Below are 27,685 nucleotides of genomic sequence, written 5' to 3' on the forward strand. Positions count from 1 at the left end.
GGCTGCAGGAGCCGACTTCATCAGCGGCTCCTAAATAACCTCCGCACGGATGACAATCGGAAATTTTACCTGTTTTGAGCCATTCAGATGATCGCAGCCGCACTGAACGATGTGAAGCAGTACATGGTGGCTGAATGTTTCCGTTAGGCTTTCAAGTGTCAGGAGAGGAATGTCCGAAAGCCTTTGACGACGCGGCAGCTTCGTACTACGCGTTACGCGACTTGCCCTGTTCTGCGAGGGCCATCTCGGCCGAAGTGGCAGTTTAGCGTTTTGTTAACGCTTACAGCGGAATTCAAGCTGTAGCCAGCGTCGATGACGAGGGCATTGCGACGAGCATTGCTGTTACTAAAGCGACGACGATGGTTTTTCTGTTAAAGAGGAAACGCGCGGGCACAGCTGCTGGGCTGGCATCAGCGTTTTGCGTAATTAGGGGTTGTTGTGGCGAAAGGGAGGGTGTCGGACTCTTGCATATAAACAGCCTCAATAAAATGGAGACAAGCGTTTTTAACATTAATTCCCACAAAGGAAGGGATCAAAACAAGTGATCATTTCATCGTGAAATAAAGTCTGCCTTCACGTTGCCTGCATAACTTTGTGGCTCTTGTATGCCCCAATAAGTAAACCTCCGTTCATAACTATGGCGAGTCGAATATTTGGCCTAATTCTGCGTAACTAATTATCTTTTTATTGAATCGTTTTCTCATCTTTGATTTCGATATGTCCGGTTTCAAATGTAACAGGCAAGGTTGAAGCAACGCGAAATCAACAAGGTGTTTTCGATAAAAAAATACAATTCCTTGTCAACGGTCAAAGTGAAAGCTCGCACAACAAAAAGATATTTGTCCCGAGTATTTTACCGCGCATACGTGTTTGCACACAGTTCATCTGCAGATCAAAATAATTGCAATCAGTAAAATAATCTTCTGAAAATGTTCACTTTTAGGCTAACGGAAACTGAAGAAATGACAAAGTAAGCCGTAATAAGCCGAAGAGTAGATGAGCCCAGCCCATATTTAGTAAAAGTAGGCTTGAGTTTAGAAAAATGACGATGAGGTTATTAAGAGAACAACTTCAGCAAAATGCACGGAATGCAATGCTCACCTGTTCTGGTCTCAGCTGCCTCGGGACTTTAATAGGTATTTGGTATCAGCATCAGTGAGTGAAAAAAGGCGAAAAAATAAATAAACACTTGGCCGCTCAGCTTCTCCATTAATTTATTCTCATATTTATTTATTTATTTATTTCAGAATACTGCAGGCCAATATATTGGCCCACGCTGGATAGGCTATACAAGGCATTTCAAATAACAAATGCCAAAGGAATACATGAGGTTACAATCAAAGAGCAAAACAAGAAAATAAAACGCTCATTCACTGAATAAAATGCTTCTCGACAGTTTTGCTAAAACTGGAGCACTGAAAAATGGCCTCGCGAAGAGAGTTCCCGTCGGAAACAGACTGTGGAAAAAACCTGTGCTTGAGAGAGTCAGTCCTTACACATATGGGTTCGAGCACATGAATTCGTGAATGGTGTGTTCGGCGCGACAATTGTTTTAGAATTGCGGGGCGGTGTATGTTTAATTTATGTGTTAAAAGGTTGTGCATAAACAATAGAGCTTAGATTTTTCTGTGTACTGCAAGTAGTGGATTAAGGTTGGTGTTCATTAGTGTTTTAGGTGAGTCTAATCTCCTGTATGAGTTATAAATAAACCTAACCGCTTTCGCTTGCAGCATCTCTATCTGGTATATGTCTTTCATTATGAATGGACCCCATAAAACCGAAGCGAACTCTAATTTGAACCTAATGAATGCTGAGTATGCAAGGAGTTTGACTTTACTTGGGGCACCATTAAGCTTCCGCCTTAAGTAGTAAAGCTTAGAAAAAGCTCCTTCCTGTTTGTGATTGAGTAATAAGCGTTTTAACATTCAATGACATAACACGATACTGTCTTGCTGCAAGGGGTGTCTTCTTTTCACTTGTGAATGCTAAAGGCACAGAAAAAAAAAATATCAGAGGTCTACCGAAAACATCGCCGGAATATTTCAGCTAATAACCAAGCCACAGTGGCTCTACGTTCGACTGTTCCAAAATTCACAGGACAAAATCTGCGGCATGGCGATGCAGGCGGAATCCAAAAACGTTTTTTTTCTTGCTGTGTGGCTTAAGCGCAGGTTATGTTTACCGAAGTGGTGAAAATCGATCGGCAGATTTCTCTTACATGCTCTTCCACAGCCCATGCGTCGCTTCGGGATGTCAACCCCGTGTGCCAGACCATGCCGCCTTATACCATACAATACCACATCAAACAATGCCATATTATACCACACCTTACTATACAGTACCACATCATGCCATACTATGCCATGTAGTGTCGTGCCATATCATGCCGTACCATACCATACCGTACCATACCATACCATACCATATTATGCCATACCATACCATACCATACCATTCCAACGCAAAGTTATACTACTTTACTGACGGCCCAAAGAAATATTTCTTTCCTTCAATGCCAGACCCTCCTCCTAAGCCTATGGTTACAACTCGTGTCCAGACATGAAAAATCACAGAATTTTTGCTATATTTTATAAACGTGCGAAAGCAGATTTACGTGAACGATAACGACGAATGGCACTCATGCTTTCGTACTCACAGCATTCTCTCTCCTTCACACACTTGTAGTCCCATCGTCGAAAGTAGCCGTCTTTGCAGTGGCACTTGCAATCCCCACTATTACACTCTATAAAAGGCACTCCGGGACAAGTATCTTCCGCGAGCGCCCACGACCCGCACGTAGCCTTCTCTTGGTTGGGGTACCAGCACTCTAGTCCATGAGGACAAACAGCAACAGGGAACGTCAGCACGCGAAAAACTGATAGTGAGGATACGGAGATAAAGAGTTTAAAGCGCGTAGTGTTAAACAGAAATGGTTAGACCATCTTTTCTTAGATCTGAGGACAAAATTTAGCTGGAGTCATCAACATCATCATCAGCCTCACTACGAGTTGAGTTGAGCTGTTGAATGCTGCAGGTGGGGTTAGTCTTGCTTTATCTGCCGGCAATTGCTCCACCGCAGCGTCCCTTCTATATTAACAATGTCCTGAAGACTCTCGCATCTACACCGCTATGCGCACGGTCTCTTATAATAGCACACATTCTCTCCCGTAGTCACCATCTATGCACACAATCAATCCACACAGTCCACATCACAGTCCACTCCAGAAGTCACCATCTATGCACATATTCAGTCACAGTAGAACATAGGCCATTGTAGCGCCAAAATTCATACACACATTCACTCACAGTATAACGTAGTCCACTCCGAAAGACACCATGTACGCACACATTCCATCACAGTAGGCAATAGTCCGTAGCCATAGCCTCACTACGCTCGCTGCAGGTCAAAGGCCTCTCCTATGTCCCTCCAATTTACCCTGTCATTTGCCAGCTGCCCCCACCGTATTCCCGCAAACTTATTTGCATACTCCCACCTATCTTTCAGCCGCCCCCCGCTACGCTTCCGTTATTCTGTTACCCTTAAGGATTTAATCCACTCCGTTACCCTTAAGAATTGCATGTCTCTCCAGTTAACCCTGTCCTTTGCAGCTGCGGCCAACGTATCTCGCAAACTTCTTAGTCTCATTGTACATTTCTATAATTTTGGGCAAAAGCATTTTTGAGCGGGAAACCGTTTATGGACAAAATTTTTTCTTATAATGTAAGATTTCACTGTAACAATCCTTTAGCCGCAGATCACTCGACAGCAGTCTTGCATTTTTTTTGCTATTAATGTTCGTGCTATCGTCAAACTTTCCGCTTTGGTTTTTTGTGAAAGTTTTAACTCTTCAATGCCTCCGTGCCCCTTTTGAACCTGTGCGATGTCAGTTCGCGTTAAAGAACCCCAGGTGGTCAAAATAACCATTGTAGTAAAGTGAGCCGCCTTTACACAAAAATCAGTAGCAGCTAAAATAACAAACATTTCGAATCAATCTTGAGCTACTTGTCCAGCTTGATTGTTGAGAAGTTTTCTCTATTGGACGAGCGCTTCCTCAATTTATTTTATGCTAGCCACAACCCTAACTCCGCATTTGGAAGCCTTTCAGACATCTTAATTGATTGCTGCCGTGACGTGGCGCTAGACATGTAGAGCAACTAGGATGTCTTGATGTAGCGTTGTTTTTTTGTTGGGGTGGTGATATCTTCGCCATTATAGATCACCGGAGTAGTTAGCCACATGAAAATATATTTGCAGAAATCGGCTGTTTCGCGTCTTTGACACAAGCAAGCACCCAGAAATTATAGGACTGCACTTGAGTCTGCTCAAGAGTGCAAATGAGAAAGCCTTTCCCTGGCCTCATTCTCCCTTCATTTCTAGTTTCCGGTTATTTTCAGTTTCCCTCAATTTTGTTTTTTATTGTTTTTCATTTTTGATTTCCTTTTATTTTTACTTGTCACATTTTTTTTAATTTATGGTTTATTTTTTACTTATATGTTGCTTAAGAACTGTTGTTTACATTTTGTTTTATTTACCACGCAACTTATGATTGACAGTTCGCTCGGACACCTTCCGTCTACAACTTCCGCCTACAGCTTCCGCCTACAACTTCCGTTCCACGCCAGTGATGAGCCAAGAAAGGCTTTCTTTTTGATATCGCTTCCCGGATATAGATTTGAAATTTTACATATCAGAAAAGCAGGCAGCACTGCACTTCATCCACTATGGTGTGGCGCATGATTGCCAAGATGAGGTTTTGTATTTGCTTAAAGCTATTCTTAAGGAAATATTGAAGGTAACGGTCCATTCTGCCCATGGACCGCACAATATGTCTAATTTTTCCACCCCTCGCATCGATAAGTTAAGATTGGCTCAGAAAACCCATGGGCAACGCTTCTAACGTTGGTAAAAACGTTAATAGCAAAAAAAATGCAAACCCACCAAACGAACATCTGCGGATATATTGAGTGTTACAGTGAAAACCTACAATGTGTCAAAGAAACTGTTTTCATAAGCTATTTTTCCGTTGAAAAAAGCTTTTATCCATAATTGCTGGGTATGGTAACAGTAAAAAAACTCTGAGTAGGGGCGTGAAAAAATACTTGTGCTGGAAAGCGACGCCTCCCAATCGGGCAGTGGGTGTCCCCAATCTACGAAAGAAATGCTGCATCGAGGCTTCATGGGAGAGAGAGAGAGGGTTTATTGATAGGAAAGGCAGAGAGGTTGGCCTGAAAAATAAATATCTGGCCTGCTACTCTGCTCTGGGGGACGGGAAGAGGAGATAAAAGAAGGTCACGATGGGGGACGATGATGATGGGAGGAGGCAGATGAAAAACTACTTTAAAAACAAGGCACACTTTCTGACATCACAAACGCGAGACAAGGTCCGTGTCGCTCAAAAAGCGTGAGAGCGCTCGCGTTGCCTTCACAGTTCTAAAACTATCTGGCCAAGCGCCGAGGATCAAATCCTCAGAGAGGAGCGATGTGTCCATAGGCTTCAGAGCAGATGCGAGTATGAGTCTTTCACGTGCATACGCTGGGCACGCCACTAAAGTGAAAACCTACAGTGAAAACCTACAATGCACTTCATCGGAGCCGCTGGAGGGGACTATAGGATCGCCTAATTATGCTTATCTCTGAAGCTGCATGAAGCTGCTTGCGGCACCTGCAGTTGTTCCATGTTCTGCCGCACGGCGCTACGTGGAAAGCATTCTCCCCGTAGCCGCAGACCAGGCACGAAGGCTATAGCTGACAGGATAAAGCAGAAAGGGGGGACAGGAGAGGGCCTCGATAGGTCGGGTCTACTGCATCTAACTGGCATTCACCAAAATACAGGAGGCTCAGGCAGACCGACCGAGGGTGAAAAAAAAATTACAGGCATGCAGAACATTTTAATGAGGGCTTACCTTCACAAAAGAGTTTAGGTGCAACCAATGTCCCCAAGGTTGTGAGAAGCGTGACTTGCAGCACATTCATTGTTCTGGTAGCTTGACTGTCCTATAGTGGAAAAAGATTTGGCAAAGATATCGAATTCACAAAAAGTGCAGAAGGCTGTCATTTTATACATTACAATTGCACCTTAACTGAGTTTATTGCTACTTTATAAAACATAAGCTTGGTCTGAAGTTGAGCTCACGGTTTGTATTATAAATACATGTGGCCCCTGAAAACTGTGGCCTGGCTCTTGCTTTGTCGCGCTAATGATAGCGGTGACATTGTGCCAGCATGGCATCGTCTTGATCCTCAGCTACCCAAAGCCTGAGTGAAAAAAAGATCTACACTTGAAAAAATTGACTTAAGATAGTTGTACAGCTTCAAAAACAGGAGCTGTCAATTGTAAACGTAACACGGATCTGCTCGCTCAAAGCTTAAAAGAACAGTGGATGAAAATGTGAAAATTGTGATATAGCACCACATTTGTGTTTTTACTTTCTTTTTATTTGTATATTTAGGCCTGGCCGCACTCAGGGCGCCCCGGAAAACGAGCTGGATTACGTGACGCCTCGCCTGCGCTTATCGGCACCTGTAGAAACAGGCTGGTAGTTAGCTGTTGAGGATATTTCGTCTCGTGCTGTACTGCGACGGTTGCAAAACGGAAAGTGAAAGTTGAACTGACGCATGAGCGACGAACGCGACTCCGAATCCAATGAGCGCCGAACAAACTGAGCGCAGACGATAAAGGTGTATGCTTATGATTCATCCTAGTCCTTTGGCGACAACGAAGGCGATCCGCCGCAGTCCCCCTACACGGTGGCGACGGAGTCGAAAACAGGAATATGTTTATGGGGAAGGTTACCTAAACGTGCGGTGACTGCAGAAGATGAAACATTGCTTTTACTGTAATGGCTGTCAGGACCAGTCGGTATGGTTTAGTTTTTGAAGAAACCGGCTCCCATAGACGGTAGGCAAAGGTGTGATGGGTAACCGAGCCTGTACTCTCTCGTGAAGTTTTTATTTCACAAAACGTGTTTACAGACACGCTATTCACGCAGGTGAAATATGTTACGTACATGCAGATGATCGCCCCTTCTCGAACTCCGCTGAGCAATGTGGCTTATGCAGTGGGTGTTCGCCACCACGGGATAGCATGATTTTTATGTTCAGGCTCTTAAAGAACACACACGGGTTTGCAGAGTGCGTGGTAGAGAGAAGCTGGTAAGATGGTTCTCCTCGGGGGGATGACTGTATTTAAACCCCGCCATTGATGAACGCTTTCCACCGACGAAGACAACTCCACTTGTCGAAATGTTGGCAAGCACCCTGAGGCTTCCCCCTCCTTCGTTCACTTTGTGATTACGGGATAGCAGAGGCGGTTGACATCCCAAGGAGGAGTATGATAAACTTTATTTTCATCGACGAAGGTAACAGTTGGTGTGGGGTTATAGCCCCATCAAGTGGCCATGAGCCCGCGGCGTTCGGCGACTTCTAGGTTTCTTGTCACAACCCGGATCTGTGTGTCCGAGACGGAACTGAGAAATGCAGCCTCCCACTGGTCTGTATTCGAGAGCTGCAAGCCTCGCGAAGGGGAGTCCTGAGGGCAAGCCCAGAGTATGTGGGATAGAGTGGCATGTTGGCCACATAGTTGACAAAAGGGAGAGTAGACCCCAGGGTATATGCGGGCATATATCGCGGGGTTGGGGAAGGTGTTCGTTTTGAGTTGCCTCCACGCAACCTCCTGGGGTTTGATTGGAGAAATATGTGCGGGGGGATATAGAAGTCTACCTAAGCGGTAGTGCATGGTTATGTCATGAAATGTAACCATACGATATCTCGCCGTCCGCAGGACGGGCGACAACACATGCCGGTCGACGAATCCTCGGGCATGATTGTGAGCAGCCTCGCTCCCAGGACGGGATGAGTGCACAGGGACCCAGATCAATTGGATCGGGCGGAGTTGGTCCTTGGTAGAGCGGAGGAGAGATAGGGTGACGGGGGAGACCCGGCCTTTGGCGAAATTACGAATCGCAGATTTAGAGTCGCTGAAGATGGTTTCTACAGAGGTGGAGACCATCGCCAAGGCTATGGCCGCCTCTTCAGCCTCTTCAGGCGATCTGACGGGAATTGAGCACGCAACCAACGGCCGTCCGCAGCAGTTTACAACCGCGAGAAAAAAAGCATCGCGATCAGAGTATTCGGCGGCGTCGACGTAGACCGTTGTCTAATCTGTTATATACTTTTTAAGCAGAGACTTAGCCCTGTCCTTGCGGCGAGTGACATGATACTTTGGGTGCATGTTTTTCGGGAGAGGGGTAACGATAAGGTTGCTGTGGATATGGGACGGAAGCTGGGCCTTGTCGGCGACGGTCGTTTCGAATCTTATTCCAAGCTTGTCGAGTATGTGACGTCCCGTGGAGGTGTGGGCGAGACGCTCGTACTGAGCGGTGAGATGAGCTTCTGAGAGCTCTGTCACAGTGTTGTAGACCCCTAATGCCAGTAGTTTATACTTGGAGGTCCGGTAAGGGATATGGAGAGCCGCCTTGTATGCCTGTCTATAAGGCATACAAAGCGGCCCTGTTACTGGCAGCTAAGGTAGACGTAAGGGAAGGTATATGTGAGGCGACTGATACCAAACGCCTGAACAAGACGTCAGAGGTAAGCCTCTCGCATTCCTCTATGTTTATTAGCAATGCGACGAATTGACATCCCAAAAACGGGCGACAGGTGCGTGAGCCGAACTAGTGAAAGTCTGGATAAAAAATCGCAGACTGTCCGTCATTGGGAGTATATGTCTGCATGAAATGCACAGCAGGAAGGCGTGCCGTAATCATGGACTGCTCATAGATACCGATAGCGGCACTCGTGTCTAGGGGAGTGTCCTCCAGATATTAGCCGTTTTCTTTACTAAGCTTTGCTTCGCTAGGGACAGCGCACTCGGCTTTGTCTGCTGCTTTTTATGCAAGGTGACTCGCAACTTCGGGTGTCGATGGATGGCGCCATGGCACCTGCGTCGCCATCGTGCGCATTACGTAATGACGGCAGCTCACGCGGCGCTGTCGCCCTCGCTCATCGAGTGCCAGGAGGATTTGCGCGTATGCCTCTCGGAATGCAGGGCAGGACTTTGGCGCTTTCGCACCCCGTACGGGCTTTTACCACCGCGGGACTATAGAGACGCTGTTGCTGACGCAAGCTCTACTCTGGCGGCGGGGCAGTAAGTAGCACCAGAGGCGAGTGAACTGAAACTTTCGCCAGTACTCCTTTAAGATCGGCTCCGTGTTCTCCTCCGTTCTGACGCCAAGGCCTCGCACAACGCGCCGAAAACGGGAGCTGTAATCCGGAGCATGTAATCACGGATGATCTGTTGCCTCTCCCCGCCGTTTAAATAATGTACTTGACATGTGCGAATAGGGTCAATAAAACCTATTTTCTTCAATGAAATATTCAATTCATAATTCGAGACTGTTTTCCACGTCATGTTTTGTACCAAATATGCGCGCTGAGAACATACAAATGATGATGATCCATAACAGCGTGACGGACGGGACAGAGAAGAGAGGACACAACACAGAGCGCTGACTCACAACTAAAACGTTTATTGGCCGCCAGTCAGTATAAATACTACCCTGGTGGCCGGGAAGGATACAAGCACGCTTGACTAGCGTGACATTCAAAATCACCAGTACATCAGGCACGTGTCAACAGGTAAGAGTCATACGTGGGAAATATCACCGCTACAGCAGGCACAAGTATGCATTCACAAGTTAGCATTCACAATCAAGGTAACGGTTTTCCTCATCTGACAGTGCTACAGAGGGAGTACTGATACATTGGTCAGGGGTCCTAGCTATCAGGTGGGCTTCTATTGTTTCCCTAGCTAGCGAGTCGCGGTTCTTTGCTATCACAGAGCATTTATTGTAGAGTGGAATACAGGCATTTGAGTCGTCATCGTCTTCCTCGTCTTCGTCATCTTTGCTGTCTCTGCAATGTTTTGCTACGTGGCCTGTGATGGCGACACGAGAGACATTATAATCATGCTCCATTAATCTTTAGTTCACACATCTGCCAGTTTGGCCGATGTAACACTTGCCACATCACTGTAAAAAAATATCCGTCAAAATGACGGGAAATACCTTGGCAGCTCTATTTCCAAGCATTTGACCGTTAAAATGATGGCACCAAGTAATTTTAAAATGACGGTGTTTTTTCATCATTTTGATGTTTTTCTTGTCAATCTGAAATACAACCGAACCGTCAATTTGATGACATTTGACCATCAAAGTGACGGCAGAACATCATTTCTAAATGACAGTTTTTCCATCATTTTGACGTCTTTCTTGTCAATCTGAAATACAACTGAACCGTCAATTTGATGACATTTGACCATCAATGTGACAGCAGAACATCATTTCTAAATGACAGTTTTTCCATCATTTTGATGTTTTTCTTGTCAATGTGAAATACAGCCAAACTGTCAATTTGATATCATTTGACCGTAGCAGTTAGAGCAAGCTGTCATTTCTAAATGACAATGTTTTTTCCTGACTTCGATGTCTTTTTTATCGATTTGAAAATATAGCCAAACTGTAATTATACCACTGATTGTCTGCGATGGCAAGCTGTCAAGTTTAAAACTGTTTTTATGACTTCAAGACTTTTTGCAAATTTGAAATTATCTATAACTGTCAGTACAGCATTTGGCCATCAAGGTAATAGCAGGCTGTAATTTCAAAATGACTATGCTCTTAACCATTCCAAAATTTGGCTTGTCAACATGAAATGCAACTGTGTTGTCAGTATGATGGCCCAACACGACAAGTCTCAACATAATTCTGTGTCAATATATAGTGTGGTGAACCTGACCACATGAGAGTCACTTGCAGTGGGCAGTACCTCATAAACCATCCAACAAAAACAAGTTTACATTTCTACTTGCACATTTATTCATAAATTAAAGTGCCTTCAGCAGGCTAAGCAACTTTGGTGCGATTCCGCAGGCCCTGCCTTTGCCGCGCCCTTTCGTTGGGTTGATCTGCCCAAGGTAACTGGAAACAAAACGAGGATAGAATAAATCCATGCTCCATAAACTGTGCCAATCACAAACTCTGCCTACACGCGTGAAATGCCATGAATGTGTGAACTGCACTACCTTCTGCAACACACAGTATTAAAGACGAGATTAAAATCAGGTAGCAACAAATGTGAGCACACTAGTAGTGCGCTTAAATAGCTACATATACATGCACTAACAATAGATGATGTACCTAAATGTAACCATTATTATAACTCGTAAAAACAGCCCACAATTGCACATACACACCGTATAGTATTTCTAGTAACAATAGGTGCTCATCATGTACAGGGACCATGCACAGAGTCTAGAAACCATAACTATGCAAGAGCATTTTGCTGCATTTCAGTGTTTTCTGCTGTCAGCCGCAAACATTGGGCAGTATTGATGTAACCCTGATGTCCAGGTATAGGCTGCAATTGCACATGTGGCAGCCATGCATACATTTACAAACCTCATTATCATGCCTCATCATCTTACCATTTGCACAATGCTCATTCTAATTTCTGTGCCCTTGGCCACAAATAAGCGGAATTTCACACCTGAAATCTTCTGAGCAATCAACAAACCTGTCACGATGATGAATGTGTAATGGGACCGACAGGCGCAGCGCAGCGAAGAAGCGAACGAGTTCAAGCGGGACAACGAAGAAGCAGACGAAGTGCAGCTGGGTTTTTCGAACGACGCCTGTGAGCGTGCCCGTCGTGTCGCCGGTCAACCAAGACCAACCGACCTGTGCTTCAAATAAACGCCTTGACACTTGGTGGAGGTGCCCCGGTTCCCGTCCCGGTCCTCATCCTGGAACTTCGAAGTGGAACGCTCCTCGTCTCCGCCACCATGCCGGAAGGTCCGAGTGAACCATCGCAGCCCATCCCTGCCACCGTACTCTGTCACGGGGTGCAGCGCCAGCGTGACCCTTCTCCATTTAGTGGCACCGATGACCAAGACGTCGACGATTGGCTGGCCTCCTATGAGCGCATCAGCACTTACAATCGGTGGGACGATTCCGTGAAACTTAGCAACGTCCTCTTCTACCTAACGGACGTTGCCAACCTATGGTTTCGCAACCATGCGGCCGATCTTCCCACCTGGTCGTCCTTTAAAACGAGCTTCGCCGACGTTTTCGGCCGCCCCGCCGTCCGGAAGCTTCGCGCTGAGCAACGTCTTCGTGCTCGATCTCAGCTCCCTTCCGAGACGTTCACAAGCTACATCGAGGACATCGTTGACCTGTGCAAGCGTGTCAACCCCTCTATGTCCGAAGGGGATAAAGTCAACCACATACTTAAAGGCATTGCCGATGACGCTTTCCAGATGCTGCTGGCGAAGAACCCCACCTCCGTCGCTACCGTCATCCAGCTGTGCCAAAGCTTCGACGAACTCCGCAAGCAACGCGCATCTACGCGGCAGTCCGGCGCGCCTGCGGGGGGTCTTGCTGGCTTGGCCCTTGGTGGCTCGTCTGCTGAGCAGTCCCTGTTCATGCAGCAGGTTAAAGACTTCATCCGCGAAGAGATCGCTCGCCAGCTTTCTCTGTTGCATCACATTCCCGACCCCGTCTGCCCTCCGCACGACCTGGCGCCATCTCTCACGCCCACTATCCGTCGTGCTATTCAGGAGCAGGTCGCTGCAGTTCTGCCATCCAGTCCCCCACCTCCTCCTGTGGCAGCGCCGCTCACCTATGCTGAAGCAGTCACCGGTACACGGCGCTCGCCCACCTCTGCCGCCTACCCTTGCAGCCCGCCCTTTTATGCTCCACCGCCGTCTATACCCCCGCCGCAGGTCCCGGTTCGTCGACCCCGCCGAAACCCTACGAACCCCTGGCGTACCGAGGAAAATCGACCGATATGCTATTCCTGCGGTCTTCCGGGCCATGTCGCACGCTTTTGCCGTCAGCGATCTCCTCGTTCTGGCGATTTCATGCGCAATTTCCGCTACGATTCAGGGCCGCCCTTGCCTAATGTCTCTTCTGCCTCCTCTACACATCGCTCCCAGTACCCTACTCGCCGCTCACCTTCCCCTCGTCGACGTTCCATTTCTCCGATGCTCCGTCGCCCGGACCCTCTCCCAGAGGAAAACTGACTGCCGCAGTTCAGGAGGCAAGAACTGCGTGTTTTGCCAACTTTTTAAGTCCTCCGTGTTCTCCTGCTAACGTGATTGAGGTGTCTGTTGAAGGCGTCCCCGTTCTCGCGCTCGTCGACACGGGTGCTGCAGTGTCAGTAATTAGTGATGCTCTTCGCCGCGAACTTCGTAAGGTGACAACGCCGCTGTCTGACTTTTCACTACGTACAGCCACCTCTCAGCGCATCCACCCCATTGCAGCCTGCACGGTCCGCGTTTCTATCAACGACGTCGCCTATACCATCGAGTTTGTTGTGCTGACCGCCTGCTCTCACGATGTCATCCTCGGCTGCAGTGATTGATTGTGCCCGTGCGGAACTTGAGCTTTCTCCCCTGTGTGATGTTTCGTTGTGTGACCTACCTGTGCGCTCCGCTAAGCTTCTTGTAGCTGCCGACACCGACATACCTCCCTCCTCTTCAGCCCTCGTTCCGCTCCGCCCCGACTCTTTCCTCAGCGGCCCTGTTCTTTTTCACACCTACCGCAGCAGCCACTCGCCATCAGCGCCTCCTCATTCCATTCGCCGTTGTCTCGATTTCCGATGGCCACTGCGCCATCTATGTCACCAACCCATTTTCTTGCCCGTCGTTTGTTCTTCGCGGCGAATGCCTCGGCTCTATTGAAGAACTGGACCCTGCTCTTGCTTCCGAGTTCTCCGATACCCGTGCCTGTTCCCCAGTTACTGCCTTAGCCTGTTGTGCGACAGCGCCCGATCCGATTTCCATCGACGTCTTTCGTCGTAACATCGCTCCCGACCTTCCGTCCGCTTACCGTGACCAAATCTTGGAACTTCTCTGCCGCTTCCGCAACTCTTTCGACCTTTCCCAGCCCTCCTTGGGGCGCGCATTGGCCGTCTCTCACACAATTGACACTGGTACCCACGCTCCCTTGCGTCAGCGACCGTACCGCGTCTCGCCGAGCGAGCGCCGCGTCATCCGTGACAATGTTGACGACATGCTTCGGCGCGGCATAATACAGCCTTCACACAGCCCTTGGGCCTCTCCTGTTGTCTTGGTGACGAAAAAAGATGGCTCCATCGGGTTCTGTGTGGACTACCGCCGTCTCAACAAGATCACAAGCAAGGATGTTTATCCTCTACCCCGAATCGACGACGCACTGGATTGCTTGCAGGGAGCGGAGTATTTTTCATCCCTCGACTTACGCTCCGGCTACTGGCAGGTCCCGATGGCAGCGAACGACAGGCCGAAAACCGCTTTCGTCACCCCAGACGGCTTGTATGAGTTCAATGTGATGCCATTCGGCCTCTGCAATGCTCCAGCCACATTCGAAAGGATGATGGACACTATTCTCAGTGGCCTCAAATGGGAAACTTGTCTGTGTTACCTAGATTACATTGTCGTTTTTTCCAAAGATTTTCCTTCCCATCTGCACCGCCTTCAGCGCGTACTCACTAGCCTTACTGACGCCGGCCTCCAACTAAACTTGAAAAAATGTTACTTCGGTGCAACGCAGCTCACAATATTAGGCCATGTCATCTCCAAAGACGGCGTTCTTCCTGACCCTGCCAAACTTCGCGCCGTCGCTGACTTCCCCAAACCAACCACCTTAAAAGAACTTCGCAGTTTTATAGGCTTATGCTCATATTTTCGCCGCTTCATCCGAAATTTCGCCAGTATCATCGCCCCTTTAACGCAGCTTCTTGCCGGCAGCCCGAACCTTTCGTCTTGGTCCCCCGCCTGCGATACCGCGTTCAGCACTTAACGCCGCCTGCTGGTCTCTCCCCCCATCCTTCGCCATTTTGATCCCGCCTGTCCGACAGAAGTTCACACTGACGCGAGCGGTGTGGGCTTGGGCGCAGTTCTTTCCCAGCGAAAGCCTGGGTATCCGGAATACGTCGTCGCTTACGCCAGCCGCGCCCTCACCAAGGCGGAATCAAACTATTCTGTCACAGAAAAAGAATGTCTCGCCATCATTTGGGCAAACATGTGCCAAGTTCCGCCCTTACATTTACGGCCGGCCCTTCTATGTCGTCACAGCCCACCACGCCCTATGCTGGCTATCCTCCCTCAAAGATCCTTCTGGCCGACTCGCCCGCTGGGCTTTACGTCTCCAGGAGTTTGATATCCACGTCATTTATCGCTCCGGCTGCAAGCACTCGGACGCCGACGCCCTTTCTCGTTCACCACTCCCATGCGAGTCAACCTCTGCCCTCGTCTGTGCCTACGAATTCTCTTCGTTCAACATCCCTGATATGCTCTCCGAACAACTGAAGGATCCTTGGATCATCTCGCTGCTAAACTTCCTGAACACTCCCTCGCCGCATCATTCGACCCGGACCCTTCGCCGCCAAGCCCACCACTTTGCCGTTCGTGATGGCCTCTTATACCGCCGTAATTACCTCCCCGACGGCCGGAAGTGGCTGTTGGCCATCCCTCGACACCTCCGTGCTACAATCTGTGCCTCTTTTCACGCCGCTCCACAATGCGGCCACGCCGGTGTACTGAAAACATATGCTCGCCTTCGTCAGCGATTCTACTGGCGAGGTATGTACCGGTACATACGTCAGCACATTCGGTCATGCACCGCCTGCCAACGTCGCAAGCAACCTCCCCACTCCGCCGCCGCTCCTTTGCAGCCGTTACCTTGCCCTGGCCGTCCCTTTGACCGCGTCGGCATTGATCTTTATGGCCCGCTTCCAACTACTTCGGCTAATAATCGGTGGATCATCGTTGCCGTTGACCATCTCACCCGTTACGTCGAAACGTCGGCTCTCAAATCTGCTACCGCAAACGATGTCGCTCACTTCATCCTACACAGTCTTGTTCTTCGTCACGGCGCCCCGAAAGAACTTCTAAGTGACCGCGGCCGTGTTTTTCTCTCGGACGCCGTCGAGGCCCTGCTCAAGCAATGCCAAATCGTTCATCGCTACACCAGCGCCTATCACCCCCAGACCAACGGCATGACTGAGCGGTTCAACCGCACTCTGAGTGACATGCTCGCCATGTACGTTGACACCGCCCACTCCAACTGGGATCAAGTGCTCCCGTTCGTCACGTACGCGTATAACACAGCTACTCAGACAACAACGGGGTTTTCTCCTTTCTTCCTCTTCTTTGGCCGGGAGCCTACATCCACCATGGACACCATCCTTCCTTATCACCCTGACCCTTCCGAGACCACCTTACTCTCCGAAGCTCACCTGTATGCCGAAGAATGCCGGCAACTTGCCCGCTCTTTCACCACACAGCAACAATGGGATCAGAAGCACCGTCGGGATTCCCCGGACCCTCCAGCGTCATACCCATCTGGCGCCCTCGTTTGGCTCTGGGTGCCTTCCTCCACTCCCGGCCTCGCCACGAAACAACTGTCTCGCTTTCACGGACCTTACCGGGTTGTCCACCAAACCTCTCCGGTGACTTATATCGTTGAGCCGCTCGTTCCCTCTTCGGACCACCGTCGCCGGGGGCGCGAAACTGTGCACGTTGAGCGCCTCAAGCCTTACTATGACCAGCCCATCCTCCCCTCTCCGTGAGTCGCCAGGATGGCTCCTTTTTCGGAGGGAGAGTAATTGTATTGGGACCGACAGGCGCAGCGCAGCGAAGAAGCGGACGAGTTCAAGCGGGACAACGAAGAAGCAGACGAAGTGCAGCTGGGTTTTTCGAACGACGCCTGTGAGCGTGCCCGTCGTGTTGCCGGTCAACCAAGACCAACCGACCTGTGCTTCAAATAAACGCCTTGACAAATGTCTTAATTTTTTTTTCTTTTACGCTGCAACTGTTGACACAAAGGGTGGCCAACTTCTCAGGTGCCGACATAGCAGACTTTACGATGGCTCTTTCACCTGTCCATTTCAAGTACTGAGCAATTCTGGACAAATATGGAATCACAGCATAATAACCCTGCCAGCCCCTAAAAGATCACCAGGTGAAAGGAGAAAGTGCCATGTAATGGTTGTAACAGTACCTGTGAAGCTGTCCTGCCTTTGTGTCACGTCTCCCGTTTCAATGCAAAATGAAAAAACTGACATTCATCATTGCAAAAGGTTTGTTGAGTGCCCAGAAGGTGAGGTTGAGAGCTCTACATTCTCGGGGCTGATTGTACACAGGCTAGAGCGAGCACTGCATCAATGGTAACAAGGAAACCTGAGGCCTGTAAAAGTGCAGACAGCCATGCGGCAACTTAGTGCCACATGTGTGGACGCAACCCATAGTCAGACACACTGTAATGTTGCACTAGGACATTAGCCAGTGGACACGATACATAGTAGAGCGACTTAAAAGAACTGCATTTACACTTAATCCTCGCTCCTATTTTTCCTGACATCGGTACTTATAAAAGTGCTGCACACATTACATTTAGCAATAATTGACAGTAGCGCCTGTCCTATCTGGTTCTTCGTGCTAGCCCCTTTCTTGCAGTAGCCAACCAAAAAAATAAGCAAAACACCGAAAAGTGTTATCTAGATGCACTCACAGGACATGTGACCAAGTTTAGGCAATGCAAACTGCCAGGCTGGTGCATTCATCACATGACAATGATCAAATCCGCAGTTCTGCAAGTGTCAGAATAAAAGAACTGGGTGCAATTTAAAATCAAAAGTCTGACCTTCATCTCGCAATTGCCAGAGCTAGCCAATGTGCAAAGCTTGTTAGCATGTACTGCTGGCAAGCAGCACTATGTCAATAATCTTGCCATTCTACTTTCTAAAGACGCCTGTGACTGGCAAATCACCATACAGCTGTGCCAAAAAAGCAACACGGTGCTGTGCCAGAGAACAAAGAAATGCACGAGAGGAATGTCTGTGACGAAATCAGAATTTCAGGGGAACAGGGCAGGACTGATCACTTGCTGGCACTGGCTAAGGAGGGCGAGTGCCTTTCCTCAGGAAAAAGAAGCCTGCTGCTCACACTATTGCCTCGGATTCCGATTGCTTATCAAACGCATCATCCACATTCACTCATTTACCTCTGCAAAAACTCCATGGTGAGGGGGCAGTCGGGAGGGTACACAACGTTGAACACAAAGAAGGCACCAAGGAGGAGGCCCATGGCCTTCTCAAGACTTCTTGTAGAAATGAATTCTACAGAATCCACTGCAACGATGATCTTCTTTATGTCCCCCATGCTTGATCCTGCAAAGAAAAAAAATTAGTCACACGCAAACGCTACCCACTAAAGGGGTGATCTAATATTTCGAGTAACTCTATGGCCTTCGATGTGTACACTGAGAGAAGCCGAATTCAAATGTACTCGTAAAAAGTCATACTGGGTCTTGTTGCTAGGCCTTATGGTACCCTAGCAGTAGACAGACACATGCAACATGCCCTCCCTTATCAGTGCTTTACACGCCACTAATTATATCTGTTGAAGACGCTTGCTTCATGTAAACATACTACATAAAACTTGTCTATGGAAAAAGCTTTACAAATATTGCACGACAAAAAAGAATTAACTTTGTCGACAGAGTACTTCGTTTTTTTTTTAAATAATGGGGAATAGTGATGAGGTAACGAAACTTGGGCAAGCACCGAGGCAACTTTTCAAAGGCCCTCCATTTTGTACCTAGCCTACCATGACATTGATGAGAAAAGCCAAGCTCAGCTTCGTTCATGCTTTCTAGCAAAACGTCATGCTTTTGGCAAGTCAAAAGGCCGCACATTAGTCTCGATGAACTCTGGCATATCACCTTATAGTGCGGAGATTGCCCCATCCTCCCCACTTATCAACAGTACTGCTACTGAGTTCCAAATTTTTTGTACACTCTAATAAGAATAGAAAACTACTGGCCAAACTTGCACATTGTTATCATGTTTAATTATTAAACAAACTGCACGTACATAAGATGAAGCAGCAATTAAGCCTTTCATCCAGGGCTAGCCTCATTCCTAAGTTTTGAATATGTCCTACTAAGTAGAGTGAAGTTACACAAAATCAGGTTACATCGTAGAATAATAAAATACACTGTACAAGCCATGTTTTGAGCCAAAGTTCTATAAATGAGAAATACACACCAATCACAGCAAGGTACGGTGTTGTTGGAAGTCCTTCCAACCCCCCTTCAGCTGCATGCTGGGAATTCACAAGCCACATGTTATTAGACTCCAGAGAAAACATCAGTGATCAGATACATGCATCTCAATAATAAATCATAACCATACTTCCAACGATCCTGCTGTCATCAAGGCACTTTCTACACCTCGGGTGCAGTTGTTTTATGTGGAGACTTAAATATTGATTTTGCCTCTCCTCAGCCTAACAAACAAAAGCTTGAGGATATCCTCCTTTGCTTCGGATGTGAAAACCTGATTCATGTACCGACTAGAGTACCAGAAATATCTGCGTCCTCACTGGACCTGTTTTACAAATTATGATATGAATGACCTAGAAGCTGGAGTATTATCATATGAAATAAGTGATCACCTACCAATATTTTTATTTCTGAACCACATTAAAAGTAGGGAACCTCAAAATACCACCTCTAAAACCATAAAATATAGGAATTTTTGCGCAGAAAAGGTAACACTTTTTCAGAACTTACTAGCAGAAACAAGGTGGGAACAAGTATATTCTTCAGCCGATCCTGTTCTAGCGTATGATATCTTTATCAGCGAAGTTAAAAAGCAATACGAACTTGCATTTCCTGTCGATGAATTTCGAAAAACAAAAAAGGCAAGGAAACCCGGGATAAACACTGCCCTTGTTAGAAGAATAAAGAAACGTGACAAGATGTTCGCACTATTTATCAAAACCAGGGATCCAAATACTCTTACTCAGTTAAAAAAAAATCAGAAATAAACTTAATTCTGATATCAAACGTTCGCGAGCCATGTATTACGAAAACAAGTTCACTGAGATTTATAACAATCCCAAAAAAGCTTGGACCACCGTAAATAATTTGATGTCTAAGGGTGAGAGAAGGGACCTTACCGAATTGACAATTATTGAAGGAGTGTCCTACACAGGGACCCCGCTGGCAAACAGACTTAATGATCACTTTTTAGCTGCTGGGGCTCCCAGTCCCAACATAGACAATAATATTCAGCATAAAACACACATGAAATCAATATTCAGGGACTCGATTTTCCTGGTTCCTACAACTTCAGAAGAAATTTGTGCCATTATACGACAGCTAAGTAATAATAAACCTTCTGGAATAGATGATCTCAGGGTCCAACCCATAAAATCAGTAGCACAGCATATCAGCAGTCCGCTTTCTCACATATGTAATTTAATCCTTTCTACTGGGGTGTTCCCTCATGAGCTAAAGATTGCGAAAGTGTCAGTAATTTTTAAAGGGAGAAACGAAAACGACTTAAATAATTACCGACCAATATCGATTTTGCCAGTCTTTTCAAAAATTATGGAGCAGATTATTTACATTCGCTTATTAAATATTTGTAAACAAGAAGGTATAATTGTAGAACAACAATATGGCTTTCAGAAAGACAAATCCAGTGAAACAGCGTTACTTAATACTAAAGATAAAATAATAAGAAACTTTGAGCAAAAATATCATACAATAGGACTTTTCCTTGACTTCAAGAAAGCGTTTGATTCCATCAAACACAATATATTGTTGCAAAAGTTATACAACTATGGAATCAGAGGAATTGCATTTGATTTAATAAAAAGTTACTTAGATAGTCGACAACAATACGTGCAGATAAACCAAGCAAAATCAGGTCTAGGAACAATAAAATACAGGGTCCCACAAGGCTCCATCTTAGGGCCCTTACTGTTTTTGTTTTATATTAATGACATTATCGATATTCCACTTACGCCAGATATAATCCTGTATGCAGACGATACTAATGTATTTTTTTCTGGAACAGACTTAGAAATGCTTGAAAGGCAAACAAACAGCTGGCTAAGCAACCTATCACAATGGCTTAACATTAATCAATTAGCCTTGAACACTAATAAAACAAAGTACATTATTTTCCGTCCCAGAAATAAAGCTATCAATAGAGAACCTATTATACGATTTCGTGGGGAACACCTAGAACGAGTAAACTCTCACAAATTTCTGGGGGTTATTTTTCAAGAAAATTTGAGCTGGTCTCTGCACATAGAAAAAATACGAAAAGATATTGTGACGAAGAAGACGACGAACTGCGCAGTGGCGCGGGCAGGAGCGCTCGCGCTAGGCCGGCAGCCATTAAATCATGTCATTTCCATCGATCATCGTGTCTCTTTCTTCGGCTGGCCGCCACGTAACATTTGGTGTGAGGTGCTGGGGTCCCTTCATCGCATCCTGGTCCCGGAGCTTCGGCGTCCTGCGCCTGCCGTGGTCGTCGGCCGTGTGTGCCTGGTCCGCACCGCCCGGCTGTGCCCAGCCCGCCAGACCTGAACCGACCTCGCCGCTTACCCCAGCCCCGTCCACCGCCCCGACCGCAAGACACGACGAACTGACCACGTTGCCGCGACCGGAATGACCCGACCGACCCGAGACGCTGCCCACACGTGAGGACACCGCCCCCCTGCCTCTGCCGTTCGGTGCGTCCAGGGACCTCGGCCGTCGGCTCCTGGCAACCTGCGGCCCGGATGCTTCGTGGACCGGGACTCATTCGCCGATCGTCTCATTCACCGTGGCGGCAAGCCCTTCACCTCCTTCTTCTGTATCCAACCATTTTACAAGCCCATCATCATCTGCAGCATTTCATCTTCAGTGCCGATCTTCTCGTTCGCGATCGGGACGATCGCTCGGTGGCCCCGAGTAGTGTGACGAAGAAGACGACGAACTGCGCAGTGGCGCGGGCAGGAGCGCTCGCGCTAGGCCGGCAGCCATTAAATCATCTCATTTCCATCGATCATCGTGTCTCTTTCTTCGGCTGGCCGCCACGTAACAATATTTCCAGATCAATCGGAATTATCTTCAAAGTAAAGAACTTACTACCAATGTGGTTAAAAAAGCAGTTGTATTAAAGTCTAGTTTTTTCTCGTTTGCAATATTGTATTCTTGTATGGGGAACTAGGACAAAAGCAAACATGGAAAACCTGCTTATACTACAAAAACGAGTCATATGAATAATAGAAAACTCTCCATATAGAGCCCCCTCAGCCCCACTTTTCGAAAAACATCAGATATTAACTATCACGAATATCATGAACAAAAGAGTAGCTTTGAAAATATATGATCAAATAAAAATGGACCCGGCTGGGTTCTCGCAAACTTTCTTCTTTAGAGACCACGACCATAACCTTCGGCACATGACCTTTAGAAAAGAACTAGTGCGTACGAACTACGGTACACAAACGCTAAAATATCGAATCGCTGATCTTCTAAATAAGTACCCGGGTATTATAGAAACCATTCACAACAGTCGTTCCACAAAAGCATTTAGCAAAAAGTTAACCCATTTCTTTTTGTGACATAGCAATGGCTTACTTTTTCTGCACATATCTGCCCTATATTAAAAAAAAAGAAAAATCCATGTTTTTATTAGAAAACAAAACCTTACTTTGGCCGGCCTAGTTAAGCTCTTCTTGCCTTTTGTTATGTTCAGTCACACCGATATTTGTATTTTATGAGCAATTCTGTGCAACTATGTTGACTCGCGAATATACTTTTTACAGCATTTCTTAATTGTGTACCTTAAATGAATATGTGCTGTTCTTTTTTCTTGTTTTTTCTTTTTTGATGTTTTCGTGTATGATGTTATATGCAATGTCTCTTTGGTGTTGTGATCTGTTTTTCTTTGGTTAAACCTGCCCACTGCTCAGTGGTAGAGTGTAAAGGGGGCGGACGCTTCGTCAGGCAACTTTTGATTGCCTTTTTGTTTCGCCTGCTCGGCAACCAAGTGTTGTTGAAATAAATCTGAATCTGAATCTGAAATCTGAGTATCATTTCAGCAGAAATGGATGAAAATGTGGTATAAAATTAGAAGACTACAAATTTACTTTGCTAATGGATACGACAGTGGAAAGAAATATTTGGCCCTTGTTTGAGGCTTATAGGCAATAAGCTGTAAAAACGAACAGAATTTATTTGGAAATAACTATTGCTGAAATAATAAGGCCCATATCATAATGCTATACAAGAATGAAACTGCACACTATCAGTACACGAACTAAACACTGAGCTGCCCCATCGCCACCGGACACCGACGTATGGGGCTCGGTGTGCCAGGAAGCGAGGAACAACAAAAAAGAGAGAGCGTAAGAAATAAAACAGAAAAAAGCTGATCAGTGCACGAAAAGTAGTCTGATTTTTATTCACGAATACTTTTACGAACCAACGACAGTAGTGCCGACACCATGTATTCAAGGGAGCTGCAGATGGCCAGCATGGTAGTCATAGCACATGTCTTGGCCTGAATTACAACTTAAATTGTAAAAAATGGTTTTTACGACTATTTTTACTGCCCATTAAGCCCATTCATAAGGTGTTCTGCATTTAAACAGAGGCGCATGGCGCGCTAGAGCTCGACCAACTCGATTTCGATCCTTGGCCCGCGTAGCAGTAATCGTACCCGATAGTCAGGCTCGTTCGCGATTGTATGTGCCCGCATCATAGAGATACTATAAACGACTTTCTGCGACTTTCTTCAATTAACGTGCGCCAATGCTCTTCGTACGCTTCAGTGTTCCTCACAGGAAGTTTTTTTTTTTTTTACACGTGGGCGCACGCAGCCCCTGAAAATCGCTGCACGTGGCTGAACCATGAGGCCGCGATTCACGCACGAAGGACCACGCGCGAAAAATCGCGGTTGTGTGGTTTCCGCTTTACCTAGAAGCACGTCTCTGAACGGCAATCTCGGGCCCACGGCCATCGGTGCGTGTATACATTACGCGTGAGAACTAGCGTGCTCCTCGTAGCTATGTGCCTCACACAACGCGTACTGCACGAACGAAGCATATAAGCAGAACACTTACCTTTACCCGCTGCAGTTGATTTTCGGCTGCAGCCCATACGCTCCTTGATTGCGTCTTCGCGGCCTTCCAACGCGCCACACACAAAAAGGCAAAATGGCGCAAAAAGCAAAACGCACACCCGGGCAGAAGCAGCGCGCACAAAGAAAAGCGAGAGGGAACCAGATCACACGACAACCGAAGTCCTTCCTTGACAGCTCCCGCGGGGGCCGGAAGCGCGCTTTGAACGTCGTCTCACATGACGTACCCCTACGCGCCAGCCAATAGAGTTTCTCGTTTTTGTGTTCGCGAAGTCTCCGTCTTTCCCGTTTGACGCCGGTGGCTCGTCAAAATAGATAAAAAGGTGGCCGTCAAAATGACGGTTTGTTTTTACAGTCAATGCACATTAACGTTGATCAGGTTTTTTTTTTTAAAGCACGGCAAGTACAGCAGCAATATGTTGCAAATGTCAATGTGTAAATGACACGCTGCTTGAAAAGAGCTTATTTCAGCCAATTCGATCTTCACAATTGCTCCGCCAGTCATGCCCGTAATGAAGCACAGTAGCTTTAACATGCATGGGGATGACTGGGGTACAGTTGATTCCGCACATCACGTACCCACTACCGACCGTTGATCAGCTGATAGCTAACCTCTCAGGCTGCTCGGTATTTTGAAGTCTCGACCTCTGTAACCGCTGGCTCCCGGTCTATAAGACCACAAATATGCTTATCATTGCGAAAACGTAACATAGCTTTTTCACAGCTACTCGGCTTCTCTTTGGAGTGGGATTCGTTCTTGCTTCCTCTTAATAGCATACAAAACAACTTGCGAAAGGCAACCAAAAGACACAAGTGCATGCGGTTGATGTCGTTATGGGAGGGTAAGACACGGAATAACACCGCAGGAACAGCGCGCCGGACTGGCCACGGTGCGAGACGATAGTTTTAGTGTAAAGAAGGCGAAAGGTGTCTTTGGTTCAGCAGAAATCACAATCCTAGACTGTCTTAATTTACCCAAGTGGAGTTTGCTCCATCGCCGGAAATGTCAAGACAATTCACGGGCTTTCTAAAATCGAAAGAGGAGCAGCTACCCTAGTTGCAATCGTTTCTCTGACAACTCAATTAATAAACAAGTTCCTGCCAAAGGTTTTACGGAAACCTGAACCACTTGGCCAATTCATCAGAAACGATGCAGCATGGAAGTGGACTCTTGAAGAAACAGCTGCCGCCGTGGCTTAGTGTTGTGGTTTTCGGCTGCTGACCCAAAAGACGCTGGTTCGATCCCAACCGCGGCAGTCGAATTTCGATGGAGGCGAATTTCTAGAGGCCCGTGTACTGCGCAATGTCAGTGCACGTTAGAGAACCCCAGGTGGCAGGAATTTTCGGAGCCGTTCACTACGGTGTCCCTCATAACCTGAGTCGCTTTGGGACGTTAAACCCCCATAAAACGTAAACCATCAAGAAACAAGTGTTTTCAGAAAAGCCGAAAAGCTTGTCCAATCCTAAGTTGTGCTGCAGCGCTACATTCGTGGCAACCCATTGGAGCTAGTGTTTTACGCTCAACTTCTGGTCTAGGGTTTGTTTGGACCCATGTGTAACAATCGGCAAGCAGCAGACCCAATTCGCTTCAGACAGCTGATAAGCACGGAGCGCAACTACTCTCAGATTGTGAAGCCCATGCAGTGGTTGCAGGAGTTAAGTGGTACGAACACTACCTTTACGGTGATAAAATTCTGTATTTCCGGGGATCTCAAACACTTGCATGATATGTTGCGCAAAAGAAAGCCGTTGGCAATATTTCTCTCAGTGCGCATGGTGCGCTGAAGTTTGTTTCTTCCCCTAGTATGCTTATGAACCACTCGACAAACAAATAAAGGCTATGGCTCATACAGACTCAATAAATTTGATTCCCTTTTCCGACGGACATAGTTGAGGCGCCGTCCCTGATTGAAGTTTCGTGTTAGAAGCCGGAGAAACCGGTAGACGCTGCCCAAATCGTCTCGGTCATTCGAACGGATTCATTCCTGGCTCAAATGTTGAATTCGCTGCTAAATTGATAGCTTGAAGAGAAACAACGTGAAATTTGCTGCCGTTAATGCCATATCCTTGATTTTGTAGTCAAGGATTACATCCTGTGGGGCAGCTGAGTAGTTTTACCCTCTTCAGTGCGACTAGCTGTGCCGCAGTACTCCATTCCACACATAGCGATATTGTCGGGATAAAAGGACATCGAGCAGAGAGCACGCAACTGAGGGATCTGTCAACAATCACGCAATGCGTCATCTCATGCCTCAACACCTCCCTTAGAACCAGCAAGCATGCCATAGTCCAAATTTGCTTGCTCGTTGATGCACAGGTCTCTTTCAAGAAAAATGGCGCGGCTGTGGCTCAATGGTTATGGCGTTCGGCTGCTGACCCGAAAGACGCGGGTTTGAACCCGCCCGCGGCGGTCGAATTTCGATTGAGGCGAAATTCTAGAGGCCCATGTACTGTGCGATGTCAGAGAGAGAGGGGGGGGGGTTTATTGATAGGAAAGGCAGAGAGGTTGGTCTGAAAAATAAATATCTGGCCTGCTACTCTGCTCTGGGGGACGGGAAGAGGAGATAAAAGAAGGGTACGATGGAGGACGATGATGATGGGAGGAGGCAGATGAAAAACTACTTTAAAAAAAAAGAAAAAAAACAAGGCACACTTTCTGACATCACAAACGTGAGACAAGGTCCGTGTCGCTCAAAAAGCGTGAGAGCGCTCGCGTTGCCTTTACAGTTCTAAAACTATCTGGCCAAACGCCGAGGATCAAATCCTCAGAGAGGAGCGATGTGTCCATAGGCTTCAGAGCAGATGCGAGTATGAGTCTTTCACGTGCATACGCTGGACACGCCACTAAAACATGTTCTATAGTCTCTAGCACGCCACATGTGGTACATTCCGGGGGGTCCGCTTGTCCTATTAAGTGCAAGTATTTGCGCGTGAATGCCACGTTTAAACGTAGTCTACGGATAACGCATGCAATAGGGCGATGTATTCCGCGAGGAACTGAAAAGGTCATCGTCGGATCTAGCCGTTTAAGGCGGATGTGGCGGGTGTCTGGCAGGGCCCAGTACCTAGCCGTCGCCCTCCTCATCAATTCCGAAAGGAGACAAGTTGTGCCCTCTATAGAGAAAGGTACAGCTGTACGCAGGCCACTGCTGAAGGCGCTCCTTGCTTCAGCGTCGGCGGTCTCATTTCCATCGAGTCCACAGTGTCCGGGGATCCACTGAAACACTATACGGTGGCCGTTTCCCTGAGCAAATGATACGAGACTAATGATATCAAGAGCCAGAGCTTGGTAGACTGTGTGGCGTAGGAAGCATCCTAAAATGTGTAGCGCAAGTTTACAGTCGGTGAAAATGCACCACTCCTAAGGCGGGTCTCCACAGATGTGGCGAATCGATTCCCGAAGGCCTACAAGCTCTGCAGCGGTTGAAGTAGACTTGTGTCCCAAAATGAATCTGCGGGTCGTCTGTTGTGCAGGGATTGCGAAAGCTGCTGTTGATGCATTTCGAGACGCAGATCCATCCGTGTAGACGTGCACACATTTGTGGTATTCTGACCAGATGTAGGCAAGTGCGAGTTGCTTCAGTCCGCTAACCGGCATCGCAGACTTCTTGATTATGCCAGGGACATGCAGGCAGACTGAAGGCTGAGCCATTACCCATGGGGGCTGCAAATAATGATGCGGCAGGGCATAGTCGGATGGCAATTCGGAGCGATGGA

The 27,685-nt window shown here is 47.2% G+C and overlaps 2 protein-coding genes across 2 annotated transcripts in view; both read right to left on the bottom strand.

The window, feature by feature from the left end:
- LOC144101536 (uncharacterized) overlaps positions 1-24,144 on the bottom strand; it is a 43,025-nt gene extending 18,881 nt beyond the window's left edge. The window contains exons 1-4 of the mRNA XM_077634702.1: positions 23,952-24,144; positions 5,905-5,995; positions 2,657-2,827; positions 1,102-1,127 (exon numbers count right to left, since the gene is read on the bottom strand). Of these exons, the coding sequence (XP_077490828.1) occupies positions 1,102-1,127; positions 2,657-2,827; positions 5,905-5,974 (267 nt within the window). The 5' untranslated portion in view covers positions 5,975-5,995; positions 23,952-24,144. The remainder of the gene's footprint in view (positions 1-1,101; positions 1,128-2,656; positions 2,828-5,904; positions 5,996-23,951) is intronic.
- Positions 10,855-22,582, bottom strand: LOC144101537 (uncharacterized). The gene is made up of 3 exons (XM_077634703.1): positions 19,088-22,582; positions 18,043-18,208; positions 10,855-10,977 (listed from the first exon to the last, which is right to left on the bottom strand). The coding sequence occupies exons 1-3, from the start codon at positions 19,188-19,190 to the stop codon at positions 10,884-10,886; spliced, it is 363 nt and encodes a 120-aa protein (XP_077490829.1). The 5' UTR covers positions 19,191-22,582; the 3' UTR covers positions 10,855-10,883.
- Positions 24,145-27,685: the final 3,541 nt, after the last annotated feature.

This window comes from Amblyomma americanum, chromosome 8, assembly GCF_052857255.1.
Source record: "Amblyomma americanum isolate KBUSLIRL-KWMA chromosome 8, ASM5285725v1, whole genome shotgun sequence".
Taxonomy (NCBI): Eukaryota; Metazoa; Arthropoda; class Arachnida; order Ixodida; family Ixodidae; genus Amblyomma; species Amblyomma americanum.

Excerpts from the sequence above, each read along its gene's own strand:
- LOC144101537 (XM_077634703.1), bottom strand. The coding sequence starts at position 19,190 with ATGTTTTCTCTGGAGTCTAATAACATGTGGCTTGTGAATTCCCAGCAT. Across the intron at positions 18,209-19,087 it reads ACCGTACCTTGCTGTGATTG|GATCAAGCATGGGGGACATA; the intron begins GTGTGTATTTCT and ends TTTTCTTTGCAG. Across the intron at positions 10,978-18,042 it reads ACCATGGAGTTTTTGCAGAG|TTACCTTGGGCAGATCAACC; the intron begins GTAAATGAGTGA and ends TTTTGTTTCCAG.